The sequence below is a fragment of the Cavia porcellus genome, unplaced genomic scaffold, assembly GCF_034190915.1.
Source record: "Cavia porcellus strain 051 isolate PalLab524CR breed Dunkin Hartley unplaced genomic scaffold, mCavPor4.1 scaffold_31, whole genome shotgun sequence".
Classification (NCBI taxonomy): domain Eukaryota; kingdom Metazoa; phylum Chordata; class Mammalia; order Rodentia; family Caviidae; genus Cavia; species Cavia porcellus.
In genome coordinates this window covers 44,164,912-44,181,167 of record NW_026947514.1, presented here as the reverse complement: position 1 = coordinate 44,181,167, position 16,256 = coordinate 44,164,912, and the positions used below count along the sequence as shown (strand labels likewise).

Here is a 16,256-nt window from a genome sequence, read left to right as displayed (position 1 = left end):
AAAGAAAGTGCTCTAAACTATATAACTGCATGTATATTTAAGTGTATAAGATAGGAAATAATTACACAGAGTTTTATTGGATCATTGAACAGAACTGTTTGCAGTATCATTGTTGGAATGTCCACTTTACAAGCTTTAATTTTGTGACTTGAACAATTATTTCTAAGATGACAATATGTAATCCATTAACTAGTGATTTCCTACTGTTTATTTTTTTTCTGTAAATCTGTATAACTTGTACCCTTTCTCTGCTTTTTTTTTCTATTCTCCTTAAATAAAATTAAAAAAATAAATAAATAAAATCAAAAGTATCCCCATCCACCCAACAATCTGTTCTTCTAGTCTCCCTCTGAGGCTTCTCAGAATAAACGTGAATCTTTAATACGACAATCTTTCACTCTTTAAAGATAAAATCCAGCCCATCCAAGTTTCTCTTTCCATTTTATACAGTAAAAAAAAAAAGAATTCTTTTGCTTACACTTTCAGATGCAGTGGGATTTTCTAACAGAGGCTGATAATTTCCAGCAGAAGGTAAATCTGATGAACCTAGCAAAGAAATCAATATGAGTTTTTTAAAACAGAACCTTAACCTTTAGAAAATACATGAACATGACTCAAGAACTACACATCTGCATTAATTTGAAACCTAACACACTTTAGATGCAAATAATTTAAGAAAATGTATTTAAATATATGCCAATGAAGTTTTGCAATTAATATTTTGAAAAAATAATCAGTATTGAGCAAAGGAAGCAAAGCATAAAATGTTTTAAAATATACCAGTTCACAAGTTGAAGGTGGTGGTAATGCCTGTAATCAAGAGGATAACTCCGAGGTCCAGGCCAGTCTGTGCTATACAGTGAGTTCAAGGCCAACCTGAACTAGAGTGAGATTTGTCTCAAAAAACGATCAAAATAAAATACATACATATATATAGTCAGCTCACTATATATATATATATATATATATATATATATATACATATATACATATAGTCAGCTCACTATTAGACGTGGACAAACTACAGAATTTATAAGGAAAAAATATGTATATGACATAAACACCTAATTTAACCACAGGCATATTATAGTGTCACTTTTGTACCTCCAAAAAAAAAAAACAAACCTAAATAAAAGCATTTGGCTGTTTTTATATCACTATTCGTTAATTTGATCCTTCAAATTAGGAAAGGCAGTAATAGGTATGTTATCTTCATTTTCATTGTGCTCCAGTGGGGATAAGTGAACTGGAATATAGAAACCACCAAATGACTTAAAATTTGTGCTTTTCTGCTATCCAAAATGGATAGGCCTATCCAAAAATGCAGAGCACTTGGTTAAAAAAAAAAAAAGAAACACGACCATAAACCACATTATAACTAACCATATTATACAAGGTAAGTGTGCCATCATAAGTGTGAACAAGCACAAAGTGCAAAATACACAGAGAAAGCACAAAGGAAAAATGAAAGTTTCAATCGATCCATTCCAACATTTTGCAGCCTGTGCAGGGCGATTTCCCCAGGGAACAGGTCCCGTTTCAAACATCGATATAAATCGGACTCATATCTTACACTTATTTGGGAATTTACACATTAAGAATCTTCTAATTTGGCCGGGGATTTAGCTCAGCGGCATAATGCAGGCGCGCGGTCGTTAGTTCGATGCCCGGTACAAAAAAATAAAAATAAAAAAGAATCAAAGATTTACAAAAATAAAAACTGAGGGGGCTGGGGATTTAACTCAGCGGCATAAGTAACTGCCTTTCAAGCAGGCGGTCGTGAGTTCGATCCCCGGTACTGATAAAAAAGGAAAAAATAAAAATAAAAACTGGCTGGAAAGCGGCAATGCATAGAATCACATACCAGGTAATGTTCCACTGATGCTCGTCCCCATTCGAACGGGAAGACGTTTATTTGCAGGCAGCGCTGGAGGAACACAGGGCAACTCACCCTTCAGCAAAGCTATATTATTTCCCTGATTTGGAGAAACGACCTCACGAAGTCTCCTCGCTGGCATTTTAAGCCTGTTTTGCTTTTTCAGGCTCACTTCCGAGCCTTTCATACTGTGAGTAACAAATAGTCCCAAGGTTCTGAATGGAAGAATTTCTTCTGGGTCCCTAAGACTTCAGAATGAAATAGTCATCTCTTCGAGGGCCAAGGGAGTAGAAAAGCAAAACAGTAGAACCCGATAAAAGAATATGAGAAATGGGAATGAAAATTCCACAAAGCTGGAAGTTTAAATTTTGGTATTTGACCCAGGAGTAAAGATGTTCAGCTCAATTTCGCCATTAATCCTACTGAGTCGAAATCTGCAAAGGACAGCAGAAAAACGGCCACTGAAGCAACAATAGCGACGCGCTCCTGCAACCGAGGGCCGGCAGCGCTGAACCAGCAGAAGTGGAGGCGGGGTGAAATTCTCTTGAGAAGACGCAGTCAAGCAGGTAAAATCGAAAGGCTGTTTTTAAAACATCACCTAAATCACAACAGTTTTCTTCACCCACAGAGTCTCAAACACGGCTCAAGAGCCTCCTCAAACTACAGCTTTCGCAGCCCGCGGCTAAGACCTGCTTCCCTAAAGCCCGCCCCTGAGGCACAACACGCATGCGTGCGCAGAAAGGCACCCGAAACATCCAACTAAAAAGCAAGTACGCTGAGGCGCTCTCCCATCCTTCTCCGGGTGGAAACAAACGCCCGAAGCAAAAGGCTTTCGACAAATGCGGATTTTTTACTTTAAAGGCAGCACATCGCTCTACAATACTGAAACACTGGATAAAACACGAGGGAGTCATTGAGAACTGCAGAGCGCCCACTCTGGCTGGTAATACTACTTGTGTTTATTAGGGACTAAACAGTAGCTCCAGAAGACCGTTAGGGACATGGGATTAAGTAAAGTAGGCTTCCAAAAAACTTTGACAGATTCGCCTCTTTCGAAGAGGAAGTTGTGTAGAGAGTATTGTCTAAACAGAAAATGAAAGGTGTTAATTCTTAGGAAATTTTTTAATTCACCCATGGTACAGTACTGGCCTTTCTTCCTAGATTTGCCCGCGTTATAACGAATCGGCGTCACAGGTTTAAGTACTGGTTGACATTGCCGCTCCCACGTGTTCTCTGCAGTCCTTCGGCTCCGGCGTCCGCCTTAATCCCGACCTCTCGCCCGCTGGCGTCCCCGACAGTGGCGCTGCCCCCAGCCGCGAAAGCCGGTGACTGGGTATGGTCCCCTTTTCTGTCCTCGCACCTGGGTTCCCGGGCGGAGGGCAGCGGGGTCTGAGCCTCGCGTCCCGGGTGTGGGGGCCGCGGCACCAGAGACCCGGAGCGGCGCGAGGGTAGGGGTCGGACCGGGGAATCGGGGTCGTCTTTGGGGCGCGTGGCCTCGGGCTGTAACGAAAAGAGCCCTCCTGGACTCGGAGGCTTGCTCACTCCCGGAGCACACGCCGGCCCGGATCGGTTCGGGTTCAGGGTCAGTCCTCCCTTAACGCCTTGTGGAGACTGGAAAATTAATCAGAGCTAAAATGTTTTCTTTTACATCTCATTGTCTGCTTTCATAGAAGTCTCAAAAAGAGATCTAGAGGGCCCTTCTTTGGAGAACTTTGTAATTTTTTGTGTGGGGGTAAATAGGACTTGACGAATTTCTATAATTAATAATCATTACTTTTCAGTGTCGCTTATATTTTCATCTTCGTTATTGGTCTGTTAGGGTATAGTATCTTTATAATTTCTGTAAATATTACCAGAGAGATTAACAACGGCAGAGGTGCAAGAGATCTCAGAGATGACGTCTATAATTTCTAGGTGAAGCTTGATGTGAAAGAAAAAAAGTGACCTTTCTTCTTTAAGGTCTGAGTGTAAGCACTCTGAAATGGCTTGAATGAATAACCTTACAATACCTCTAATACCAAAGCTGAAGTAAAAACTCTAGTAATCTTTTCCCCAGCCTATGGGCTAATAGGCTCATTTTTTATACCTTGAAGCCAGCCTTTCATCATGAAAGCAAACTGAAGTAACTGGTTGACAGTAACAGTTGTCACTGAGTCAGACAACCCTAATCCTAATTTTCTACACCTTCTGTAAATAGTCTACATGTGATCGAGTCCTTTATTGTAATATTAAGCAAATTAGTAAAGATGGATTTAGACATTTACCTCTAAAATAAAAGGCATTAGCTGTGAAACAAAAAACGTGGCTGAAGGTGTTTTTCCTTTCATGTGTGTTTGTTTTCTCTTTCCTTTTGTCCCACTCTTTACATAACACATCTATAGATACTTCTTTTGGCTGAACTATTTACAAGTAAGTTGCAGACACAATAAACTTTAACCCTAGTTTTTTGGCATGTGTGTCCTTAAGGACATTCTGTTACACAACCTCGATAAGATCATCATACTAAAGACAACATACTTAAATGTATTCCATTCCCCAGTGTTTTTTTTTTTTTTTAATCTTAATCTATCTTGATTCAGGATCCAGTCAAGTTTACGTTGCGTTTCTTGTCATTACTCTTTAGTCTCAATCTATCTCAATCCTCTTTCTTTATGAGATTTTTTTTTTAAAGACCAGCCAAGTTGTCTTTAAAATATCTAACACTGAATTTTCTGAGTTATTCCATCTTGATCGGAGCCAGTCCCACCATGAAATATCTAATGGTGGGACTTGTTATGAGATGCTTGTAGTGACTGTCCCATGTTTCCAGTGTAATGGGATAGTTTACTTTCTACAATAAGTGACCTGCTGAGATAGTACTTAAGGTAATGAATATGCACTGCCCCATAACAGTGCATCGCTAGTTTTATAGTTGATTCATGTATGATTTTTGCCTAAATCACAAGATTGCCATTTGTCTATACTGAGCTTACAAAAGACTTTGCTAGCTCTTTTGTTCTTCTTCAGTAAAAGAATTTTCTTCATGAAAAGGAAGTTGAAGTGTAGGGAAGGAACTAGATGCATTCCAGAAGACAGTACATTTGGAAAAAGTAACAAAAATCAGCGTTTTAGAATTGCTGGGAAAAAAAAAGAGCTTGTAACTTTTTGACATATGAGGAATTTTTATATAGATGGTATTCAAAATAATATTTCCACCTATAAAATACTTCAGGAAGCTATGGGTATGATGGAGAAAAGGATTTTGAAGTATGACACGTTAGGCTCCAGCTGTTTAGTGACTATCTGTATAAAATTTCTTAATATTTCTGAACTATCCGTAATTATTAGAAGAATAATATATGGCATTATATAAGTATTTTTTCAAGAATAATACATACACTAAAGAACTGTAACTTTAGAATGGAGGAAAGTAATCTTGTTAACAAGGTGGTGGGGACTGGAGCTCAGTGTAGAGGACTTGCCTGGCGTGCACATTGCACTGGGTTTCATCCCAAGCACCTCCACAGGGAAGAAACCTGACTGGTCTTCAATTGAATGATAAAAAAGAAGATGTTTTTTAAAACCTAATTTAGCCAGGTCAGGCATGGTAGCACATGCTAATCCTAGTGCTGGGGACGTTGAGGCAGGAGGATTGACATGAGTTTCGGGCCTGTCTGGGATACATAACAAGACCCTGTCTCAAAAAAGAATACAGCAGAAGTTTAGGTATCAAAAAGAGCTTGAAGGCATGCAATCATATTCTGACACCCTCGTTTTTCAGGTGAGAAATCAGGCCTCACTGGAAACCCTGAGCAGAGGTTGGAGAACTACTTCTCAAGAACCAGGAAACTCATGCTTCAGAAAAGGTTTGTGCATCACAACTGATAAAATCCCCTCGTACTCAAAATCCCCTCGTACTCTTAGGTTCTGTCACATACTATTTACTGTTTGGCACAAAAATCACTTAGCTCTGTTGTGATTTTTCCCAAGAACTAAGCCAGGGCTTCTAGAATTCTCTCTCCTCTTTCCAGGTTTCAGGTATTTAACCAGAAGGTGGCACCTGATTGGATATTTGCTTCTATAATACATTTGTTGCAATGTCTGGAAACTAGGTTTACGTGAAAGGACAACTACCTGGCTGTTCTCACCATCAGGCGTTTTATGTGGTTGTTGAACTTTGCATAATTTTTGATTAAATAACTGCAAATTGCCAAGCATAGTAGCACACACCCATAATCCCAGTTCTTGGCTGAAGCAAAAAGATCACTTCAAGTTTGAGGCCAGTCTGGGCTACATAGCAAGACCCTGTCTCAAAAATAAATGAATAACTGCAAAATGAATGATGAAATATTTAGAAGACCTAAAACCTATCAAATCTGAAAATCACTCACTTATCTCCAGTATTTTCTGTCTATAATTATGTATGCCATAATCTTAATAGTGTTGACTAGGGAATAATGAGATTTAGGCAAATTAGAGAGAAGCACTAGAGCTGGGTGATCTGAGCACACAAGATGCCGAGACAAGAGAACTGCAAGTTCTAGGCCTGGCTACATAGTAAGTTTAAGACCAGCATGAACTATACAGTGAGACCCTGTCTCAAATATTTAAAACAAGTGCTGCTATTAGCTATTAAGTTCAAGTATACATCTAGGAAATATCTGAATGAATATATAAATGATTCCAGAGAAAAAATAAAGTTAACAATGGCCTTTAGTAGAAATATTTATCTTTTATTTTCCAAGTTCTCCATAGATAGAATTCTTAGAAGACTGTTTAAGGAATGTAATACCAAGGGAATAATTTTAAATAAAAAAATTCATACCAGTACCACTGGGGCAGTCCTCATGTCCTATGTCTTCCCAGTAACTACACTCATTTGTCACCATGATTTGTGTCAAAGTGTAAAGAAAGGATTGAAACAGTGCAGTTCCCCAGTAAAAAATTTACAGAACATCTAAAGATTTCATACTTTCTGCCTCTTTAATCTCTGGCTCAAAAAATCATATATTAATTTTTACCTGAAGAGAGACAAGGATGAGAATGGGAAAAAGGGAACCAGATTTGGGCATTACAATTGGTCACTGTCTAAATTTCTAAGATATGTTGGTTTGTTTTGGTTATTTTCCTTTATTTCCTCCTTTCTTTTCTTGATACTAGGAGTCAGGACCTTGCACTTCCCAGGCAGGCACTGTGACACTAATCTATATCTCCACCCATTTATAAGGTTTTCAGTAAGGAAATCAGATGTTTTCTTTTAGGATATGAATTGTAGAAAGCCTAGTTTGTTGGTATCCCTGAGGTTACAGGGAGTACACTGTCCTAGTTCAGCAATTCAAAGGGCTCAGTTCTAGTGAATGACCTTTTTACACTTTGAGGTAAGAAGCCTGCTGGCAAACCACATTGCTTAGTACATGTTTCTGCTTTGTTGTTTGTTTGTTTTGTTTTTTGTCTTTTTGAGATAGGGTCTCACTTAGTTCAGATTGGCCTTGAACTCACTTTATAGCCCGGGCTAGTGTTGATCTTGCAACGATCCTCCTGTCTCAACCTCCCACATGGTGGGATTACAGGTGTGCACCACCATGCCTAAGTCGTAGTGCATGTGTGTTTTTGTTTTTGTTTTTGGTTTTGTTTTGTTTTGTTTTGGTTTGGTTTTTTTCATTTTTCTCGGTACCAGGGATGGAACTCAGGACTGCCTGCTTGCAAGGCAGGCGCTTATGCCGCTGAGCTAAATCCCCAGCCCCTTTAGTGCATGTTTTATTGATTGCTTTGCTCTTGTTTTTGTCTTTTGTTTTCTTTTGGTAGGGTATTGCTGTGTATTTCTAGCTGCCCTCAGTTGGAGAGCCTCCTACCTTAGCCTTCCGAGTATTAGGGTTATAGGCCTGAGCTGCTGTGCCCAGCTTGGCCTTGTATTTCTGAAGTTCCAACAAAATGATGATTTCATTCAATACTTAATATCTAGTAACTGATAAGATACTGTACATGGAATTATCAGACTACTAGATATTATCAGACAAAATAATTATACTATGGAATTCTTGCTAACAGCACTTAACATGCTGCCCCTTGTTTTCCAGGACAATTAGAATGTTGAGTGACCTCATTTTTCTCATTCATTAAACTTTTTATTATGCTGGGCATGGTGATGCATGCCTGTAATGCCAGCATTTGGGAGGCAGAGGCAGAAGGATCATTTGCAGATCATTTGGTCTGCAAAGTAAGCTTGAGACCAGCCAGAACTGCATGGCAAGACCCTGTCTCAAAAGATCAAAAAAAATTTATTTTGAAATTATTATGGATTCATGTTTAGTTGTAAAATAGTAGAGATCTTGTGCCCTTTACGTAGTTTTCCACAGTGGTAACATCTTATAAAACTAGAGTACAGTATCACATTCAGGCTATGGAAATTGATGCAGTCACCATATAGGACATTTCCATTACAAAGGCCCTCATGTTGCCTTTATAGGGACACCTACTTCCCTCCTACTCCTACCCCTCCTTTATCACTGACAACTACCAATATGTCCTCTATCTCTTTAAGTCTTTTACTATTTCAAGAATGTTACATAAATAGAATCATACAGTGTGTAACCTTTTAGCATACATACTAAGCACAATTCTCCAGGCTGTTTCTGTATTGGTATCTTGGTATTTTTATTCCTCAGTAGTACTCCATGGAATAGATAGAGCGGCTGGTTTAGCCATATTTGCACAAAGAACATTGAGTTGTTTCTAGTTTTTTGTACCATTATGAATAAATATAAACGTAGTTTATATAAACTAGTTCCTATAAACTGTAACTTTTATGAACATCAGTTTTCATTTTTCTAGGGAAAATACCTAGAAGTGGAATTGTTGGATCACATGATAGATGTCTATTTTCATTCGTTTTACTCAGGACTTTGCGCTTGCGAGGCAGGTGCTTGCCACTGAGCCACTTTCCTGGCTATATCTACATTCTTAAGAAACTAAGAATGACTTTAACTGTTTTACAGAGTAACTGTATTATCCTCAAGAGATAACAGTTTTTCCTCTGTGATAGTCCACAATTCTATTTATATTTTCTTTTTAAACACCTTAACCATTATTTTAGGTAGATCTGTGGGCATCAAATTTTCTTAAGTTTTCCTTTATTTGAGAATGTCACAATTTCCCCATCACTCCCGAAGGGTCTTTTTCACTAACACAATATTTCTGTATTGACCATTCCTAGCACTTAAAAATTTTAGACCACTTCCTTCTGGCCTCGCTAGAAGGATGATGAGAAATCTTGTTTTTCCTCTATATAGTATGATGTTTTCATTTACTGCTTCCAAAGTTTTTCTTCAGTAATGTATATTGACTTGAATTTCATTGGATTTATGCTATTTGGGCCTCACTCAGCTTCCTGAATTTGTAGGTTTACGTCTTATGCCAGATTTGGGGAACTTTCAGCTATGATTACTTCCCTGGCGGGAACCAGTTCCTGCTCCCTGCAGGGCCTCCACTGCGCTGTTTAGCCTCGTCACTGGCCGAATCTCAGCGAGGCCTACTTTGCTATCTTGCCAGAAAGGAAACTCAAAATTAAATATGAAACATAGCATTTATATTACTCTGTAGTGTATATGACTGGTGTTTGCATATCCTTCCTTTTACATACTGTTCAATTTCTATTTTAATCAGCTTTATTTTATATAAACCTTTTGTATGAGATATTCAGCGTTTTTAAAACTAGTCAAGATAGACTAAGTAAGAAATGTGGTACCCTTATGTCTGGATTAACTTGAGTCCTACATTTAGAGTATGTGTAAATCTCAGTAATTTAGAAAAGATTTTTTTCACTATCTTGTCTTCCTTCTCTGTGGCCCCCAAGTTAGATCACTAGGCTCATATGTTCAGAAGTTTCTGGTAAGTCTCTGTGATTGCCCTTTTGAACTGTAGAATTTGTAACTCCTGTGACTTTCTTTTAGAATCTTCTAGAATTCTGAATATATTTCATAAATACTGTTGACTTAAATAGTGTTTCATTAATGGCAGAAATGTTGCCTTTATATAGATAGTAAAAAGATTAGCACCACAGATCAACAAAAAGCACAAATCAGTGTTAAATCAGCAACCAGTGAAATCGTTAACTCAAGAAATTTATAGTTTGCTTTAACAAGTGATGTTTTTAACAAACAGTAAAGCAACTTATCTTTTTAAAAAACTCTGGTGTAGGGGTTGGGGATTTAGCTCAGCGGCATAAGCACCTGCCTTGCAAGCAGGCGGTCGTGAGTTCAATCCCCAGTACCGATAAAAATGAAAAAGACAAAAAAAAAAAAAAAAAAAACTCTGGTGTTTCAAATACGACAAGGCCTCTCAAGCCCATATCTAATATTAGACTATTTTACATAAATCATAAGATTCTGTTGCTATTGATCATCTTGGAGATACAATGTTATATAATTATATACAGTTACAAATTTATAAAATATAAACAATGACTAATTGTTCAACTAGCCTAATAATTTTGTTTATCTATTGACAATTTTTTAAAATTTTTTAATCAGGTGACTCATAAATATACCAAAAGAATATGGCTGCACAGATATCAGAATCTGATCAGATAAAACAGGTAAGGTATTGTAATTAAGATAAAAGGATTTTGCAAAAAGTAGAAGACACTATGGGCTGCATCCTTGTCAGCTGGTGATCTCACAAAATAAATGTTTACATTTCACTTCCAAAAGTGGATATTAAGTGATACGAAGCATATTTTTTGTTATTTTTGAGGTGGAGTCTTGTTATGCTGCCCAGGCTATTTTCAGACTCCTGGGCTCAATTGATTTCCCTCCTCAGCCTCTTACGTAGCTAAGATGACAGGCACATTCCATCACACCTCACCTCTGATATATTTCTAATTTGACTAATAATGGAATAAACAAACAGAAAGTAAGACTGTATTTTATAGTTCATATTATGTCTATTTAAGTTAAACAAGAATCTGATTTCAAGTGCCGTAATAATACAAAGAATCACTAGTTTCAAAATACCCTTCATTGTCAAAACTTGAATATTAAATGAACTTTGATTTATTTGTTTATTTAGTTTAGGGAATTCCTGGGAACCTACAATAAACTTACAGAAACCTGCTTTTTGGACTGCGTTAAAGACTTCACAACAAGAGAAGTAAAGCCTGAAGAGGTATGAAAAGTGTTGCTCACTAAAACTTCTCCAAGCTTATCATAAACCACAGGCTCCACTAAGTGCTTCATTGTTCCTACTTGCTACAGGATTTTTGGCTGCCTTTTGTGCATTTTTGCTTGGGGGACCCGAGTCAGCCAGTGATCATGGCATTGAGTTTAATGATGCCAAGCTTACTTCTCCCAAGCCAGACTTTTCTAGGAAAGATGCCTAGGACTGCTGAGTTGCTGTTTCACAGCAAAGATTCTTAGTAATTACCATTAAGTCAAGATAATCTAGATAGAAAAACTTGACGCAGCCTTTCTGTGTCCCTGAGAATTGAGGTTGACTATGGAGAAAGTAAAGCTTGTATGTGATGTTTATATTGCATAGATGGGCTCTGAAACAATCCTTTCAGCAGTCTTCACTTTCAGCAGTCTTATCAGAATTTGCCCAAAATGACATCAGTGTCCTCCAGTGGCAGAAGCTGGTCATGCTGAGCATATAAGCAGCAGTTACTATGTACATACCTGTTGAGCGCCTCTCGAAGTCTAGAATAGATGCTAAGTGTAGTACTCTCATTGAAAAGTAAAAGGGAATCCACCTGCTACTGCGTGTACATTTTAACAGTTCAAGTAGAGGATAAGGTTGTGGGCTCTCAGTTCATGTTGAAACACACCTGCAGAAAGTATAGTTCATAAGGTTCATGAAGTCAGGCTACCATTGCTCCCAGTGCCTGAGGATAGTAGGCATTTGATATATATTAATTCCTGTGGTCGTTTGTTACCTGTTAATGCCATGTAGCTTGAAGAGGTGGTCGAAGAATAGCAAAGTTCTTACTGGTGGTTCTTTTGAAATACATTCATTTTTAAAAGTTGGTATTTTTGTGTTGCCTCTTGGACTTCTCCTTTTTATTTCCAGATCACCTGTTCAGAACATTGCTTACAGAAATATTTAAAAATGACACAAAGAATATCCATGAGATTTCAGGAATACCATATTCAGCAGAATGAAGCCCTGGCAGCTAAAGCTGGACTTCTTGGGCAGCCGCGATAGAAGTCCTGGCAGATGGGACTTTGAGTGGTGGCTGCTGTAGCTGTTGCAGGGGAATAAGGACCCATCTGTGGAATGTCTGGAAGCACTGGGGAACCGTGTGAATCCATCTGTCATACCTATTTGGCAGTGGAAACCACTGGAAAGAAAAAATTGCTGCTCACCAGGAATAATCACAATGAAAGGTCTTATTGTTCAGTGAAAATAATAAGATGTACATTTGTTGAGGCCTTAAGATTCAGCAGCTTGGTCACTTCATTAGAATGATAAGCCACTGTTTCTTCAATTGTGACTGTTAATTTTAAAGCAAACTGTTAATCATGTAAGAAAAAAGTTTTATTATTGAAAGTGAAATAAATGGAAATATCAATGAGCAGTTGTTCATAATATATAGAACTATGTATTCTGACTGCACTGTGGATACATTGAAATGTTTCTGAATAAGCATCATTCTCCATGTTTTCTTCTTTATGTCTGCCTCAAATTGCTGATAAATACATAAAAGAGTTGCTTGCTAGTCACTGAAATGCACAACACTTTTCTTGCATTACATGTTCTTATCCTGTCTGCATTTTCATGTATGTTCTGGAAACTTCCCACCTGAGACTGTCTTGGGAATGCTTCATTACAGATTGACTTTTATGGTCTGGTAGAGTCTGTATTGTTTTGTATTTTGTTCAAAAGCTGAACGTCCAACATGAATTGTTATAAGTCTGACAAACATTTTTCAGTTTATTGTCAGCTGTGACACAATGGAAAAACATGACCAGAGTTCAGGTAGGCCAGTGAATCCTGAAGCAAAACCAAGCATTTTCAGGAAATTCCAGTTTATGGCTAAGTACACAGAGCAATTTAGTAAACGTGAGAGAAGTAATATAGATTAAATACCTGGCTTATGAATGAATTTTATTACTAGACTAAACTTGTGTTTATGGGACCATTAATTAGCCATTATGTTTAAACTTACCAACTGATTTCTGTTTTATGTTTTAGGGAAATGAAAGTTTTATTTTACTTTTAAAAAATTAAAATGGGCCAGGGATATAGCTCAGTGGTACAAGTGCCTGCCTGGCAAGCACAAGGTCCTGAGGTTGATTTCTGGACCAAAATAAATAAAAAAGTTAAAATGTTAAAACATATAATAGTAAAATATATAATTTGTTGTAGGGGATACATGAAAAATAGGTTGGCTTCATCTTTTTTTTTTTTTAATTGGTACTGGGGATCAAACTCACGACTGCGCACTTGCAAGGCAGGCGCTTATGCCACTGAGCTAAATCCCCAGCCCAGTTGGCTTCATCTTAAAACAACCAAAAATTAATTTACTAAATGTGGAAAACAGAAATTCAGATATTTTATTCATTTAAAACTTTGGGTAATTCCTGAATAAACTTTGCTATTTTTGTTTTGTGTTTTTGTTTTCAGGGGGGTTGTTGCTGTTTTTGTGTAAGCCAGCCTATACATTATTTATTATGTATATTTCACAAAAATAATTAAACGTGCAAATAAGGGGAATTTTGCACAGCAGTACCTCAGATACATTGGTGGAGTATATGTTTGAAAGCCTTCAGGATTTTGCAGCTGCCCGTGTACTAAAGTGGTACTGCCGAGATGTTCAACCTCTGTTTTTTCCTCTCCTGAAATAGATCGGTCAGTCTCAAGCATAACTTTAATGTTCTTTTTGGATTTTATTTTGTTTTTATTTTTTGAGAGAGGATCTTGCCATGTAGTTCAGTCTGGCTTTGAAATCATGTAGCTGAAGCTGGCTGAAAACTTTCCTCAGCCCCAAGTGCTGGAATTACAGATGTGTGCCACCATGCCTGGCTAGCGTAAGTTTAATACTCTTCAAAGTATGCGTGGTACAAATACCAAGAGAGCAATAAGTGTTAAAAATCAAAACATATCTGTGAGGAGCAGAGTACACATGGATGGGGAAATCTTAAGCTTTACTAGAGTAGAGACATAGGATGAACAGTTCATTACTGCATTGGAAGTGTCTGTGTTCTCATTTAGGTATGTAGGCAACAGGGTATGAGGTGTTTCTTTTTTTAATGTAGCTTGCTCTTGTTACTGTAAGATAGGTTATCTTTATATGTGTGACAAAATTAATCAGAGATAGCCAGGCATGCTGGTGTGCACCTGTAATCCCAGCACTCAGGTGGCTGAAGCAGGAGGACCCACACACAAGGCCAGCCTGGGCTACATAGCAGGAGCCTATTTCAAAAAAAGAATTAGAAATGAAATAACTGATGCTCTGAGTAAAGTGAACTTTTTGAAAGTAGATTCCATTATCAGAGAGTTGAAATAATTTAGTATAATTAATAACAAAAAAGATTTATGAAGTTTGATTTCTATAAAAAGGTTTTTTGGGGTTTTTGTTTGTTTTTGGTACTGAGGATCGAACTCACCACCTTGAGTTTGCCAAGCAGGCACTTACACCACTGAGCAAAATCCCCAGCCTCTTAAGTAAAGTTTTGTGTTTTTATCTTTTGGAGATCAAACTCATGACCTTGTGCTTACCTGGCAGGTGCTTGAACTGTTCAGCTAAACTCCTAGTCCTTAAATAAAGTTTTAAAATGAGTTTGAAGATGATTGAAGTAATAATGAATGAATATCTGAGGATGGGAAATTAATCAGATTCCCAGGTGAACTTGAACATAGAATGCCTTACTTTCACTACTTGTTTTACTTTTAGGAAGTGGAATGATTTACTGTTCCAAATCTAATTGATGCTACAGTAGGGAAAACAACTTAATTTTTGACCCTTGAGACTGGAATATAATGCATCTCTTAGGTACATAACCATTGGGGGTGAAATTTTGACACATATAAGTAGATGAGAAAAAAATATATCTCCCTGCAGTTAAATATGGTAAGAGATTGTTATTAATGGAAGTATTTTTCCATTTATTGTTTGAAATAAATGATCGTATGAAAAGTAAATGATGGAGCTGAGGATTTAGCTCAGTGACATAAGCACCTGACTTGGCAAGCAAGTATACCTGGTACCAAAAAAAAGCTAAATAATGGAAAAAGTGCTTCCCAAAGATGAGTACTGAACTGTAACTGAAAAATCATAAGGATGGGACTGACTGAAGATATGTATGCAATATTATGTGTCAACATCTGACAGTTTTTTGCCAAATTATACCATATTTTCCACATAAATTTTCATTACTGTTTAGAAATATTACAGCTCTACAGGGGTGACACATTAAATCAAAATAATTGAATTGTATTGACTTTAAAGAAAGAAAACTGTCTGCTCTCAAGATGACAGTGTTAATGCAATGCAAAATCAATTTAGTCAACTAAGGCCAAGATCCAATAAATCCATTCAACCAGCTCTTCAAAAATTCAATCAAAACAACTGATGCATTGGTCCCTTTAGACACAACCACACTGGAGGCAGAACTATAGGTTGAAGCTGGTTTCGGTAAACCTCTGGTCTTCGGGACCTTCGGACACTGGCTCCAGTTTCTGCAGCCCTTCAGCAGAGGCTCACTTGCAACTCAGTGCCTCCCAAGGCCTTAATATGGGACCAAGGCTGCATTCTCACCCTCTGGCTCTGCAGCTCCATCTGTGGCATAGCAGCTGCTGGCTCCTCACCAGCGTGAGGATGGTCATTGTGCACTCTCCTGTCTCCAATCCTGTAAACCCACCTAAAAATATCCCTTTGTGTAATTATAAAAAATATAAGTTCAGGATCCCTAATCTAAAATTCTGAAGTGCTCCGGAGTCTGACACTTTGAAGTGTTAACAACACCACTATGGGAAATTCTATACCTAATCCATGTGACAGATTACAGTACAGTCTTTCATATACAATTACCTTGGCCTGAAATCATACCTACTCTGGAGGTTGAATTGAGAGGATCCCAATTCAAGGCTAGCCTGGGCAACTTAGTGAGACCTTGTCTCAAAAAGCAAAGGGCTGGTGATGCAGCTCAGTGGTAAAGCGTTTGCCTAATGTGTGAGTCCCTGAGTTTAATCCCTGGCAGTGAAAAAAAAAATTTTTTTTTTACTTTTTGATTCTTCATATTTAATAGTTTGGAAAATTGGCATACTGAGTGAGATTTGGCTTTGCTTCCCTGTCTGCCCGTCTGTAAGGCTACAGCATGCACCCGACACCCACTATTAGTGGAGGGATTAGTGTGATGAAGAGAAAGTGCTGGGAAGCAAGTTGGGTAGCACATCTAGCTAGTTA

The 16,256-nt window shown here is 37.8% G+C and overlaps 2 protein-coding genes across 14 annotated transcripts in view; one reads left to right on the top strand and one right to left on the bottom strand.

Moving 5' to 3' along the window:
• The window catches only part of Kiaa0586 (KIAA0586 ortholog), a 158,884-nt gene extending 156,286 nt beyond the window's left edge, over positions 1–2,598 (bottom strand). For 11 of the 13 annotated variants that reach the window (XR_010044841.1, XR_010044838.1, XR_010044839.1 and 8 more), the window contains exons 1-2: positions 1,865–2,598; positions 479–546 (exon numbers count right to left, since the gene is read on the bottom strand). Coding sequence is in view for 9 of the 13 variants with exons in the window: in XM_023566078.2 (XP_023421846.1) it covers positions 479–546; positions 1,865–2,063 (267 nt within the window). In the remaining 4 variants the exon portion in view is untranslated. The remainder of the gene's footprint in view (positions 1–478; positions 547–1,864) is intronic. The other 2 variants (XM_063241020.1, XM_063241021.1) reach the window with 1 other exon arrangement.
• A 51-nt stretch (positions 2,599–2,649) lies between these two features.
• On the top strand, positions 2,650–14,636 carry Timm9 (translocase of inner mitochondrial membrane 9). Its single transcript, XM_003472403.5, has 6 exons — positions 2,650–2,819; positions 3,038–3,209; positions 5,637–5,721; positions 10,384–10,448; positions 10,922–11,017; positions 11,918–14,636. The coding sequence occupies exons 4-6, from the start codon at positions 10,410–10,412 to the stop codon at positions 12,050–12,052; spliced, it is 270 nt and encodes an 89-aa protein (XP_003472451.1). The 5' UTR covers positions 2,650–2,819; positions 3,038–3,209; positions 5,637–5,721; positions 10,384–10,409; the 3' UTR covers positions 12,053–14,636.
• Positions 14,637–16,256: the final 1,620 nt, after the last annotated feature.

Bases quoted from the DNA above. Each gene is read 5' to 3' on its own strand.
- Timm9 (XM_003472403.5), top strand. From the start codon at position 10,410: ATGGCTGCACAGATATCAGAATCTGATCAGATAAAACAG. The intron at 10,449-10,921 runs GTAAGGTATTGT...TTGTTTATTTAG, and splicing joins AATCTGATCAGATAAAACAG to TTTAGGGAATTCCTGGGAAC. The intron at 11,018-11,917 runs GTATGAAAAGTG...TTTTATTTCCAG, and splicing joins GAGAAGTAAAGCCTGAAGAG to ATCACCTGTTCAGAACATTG.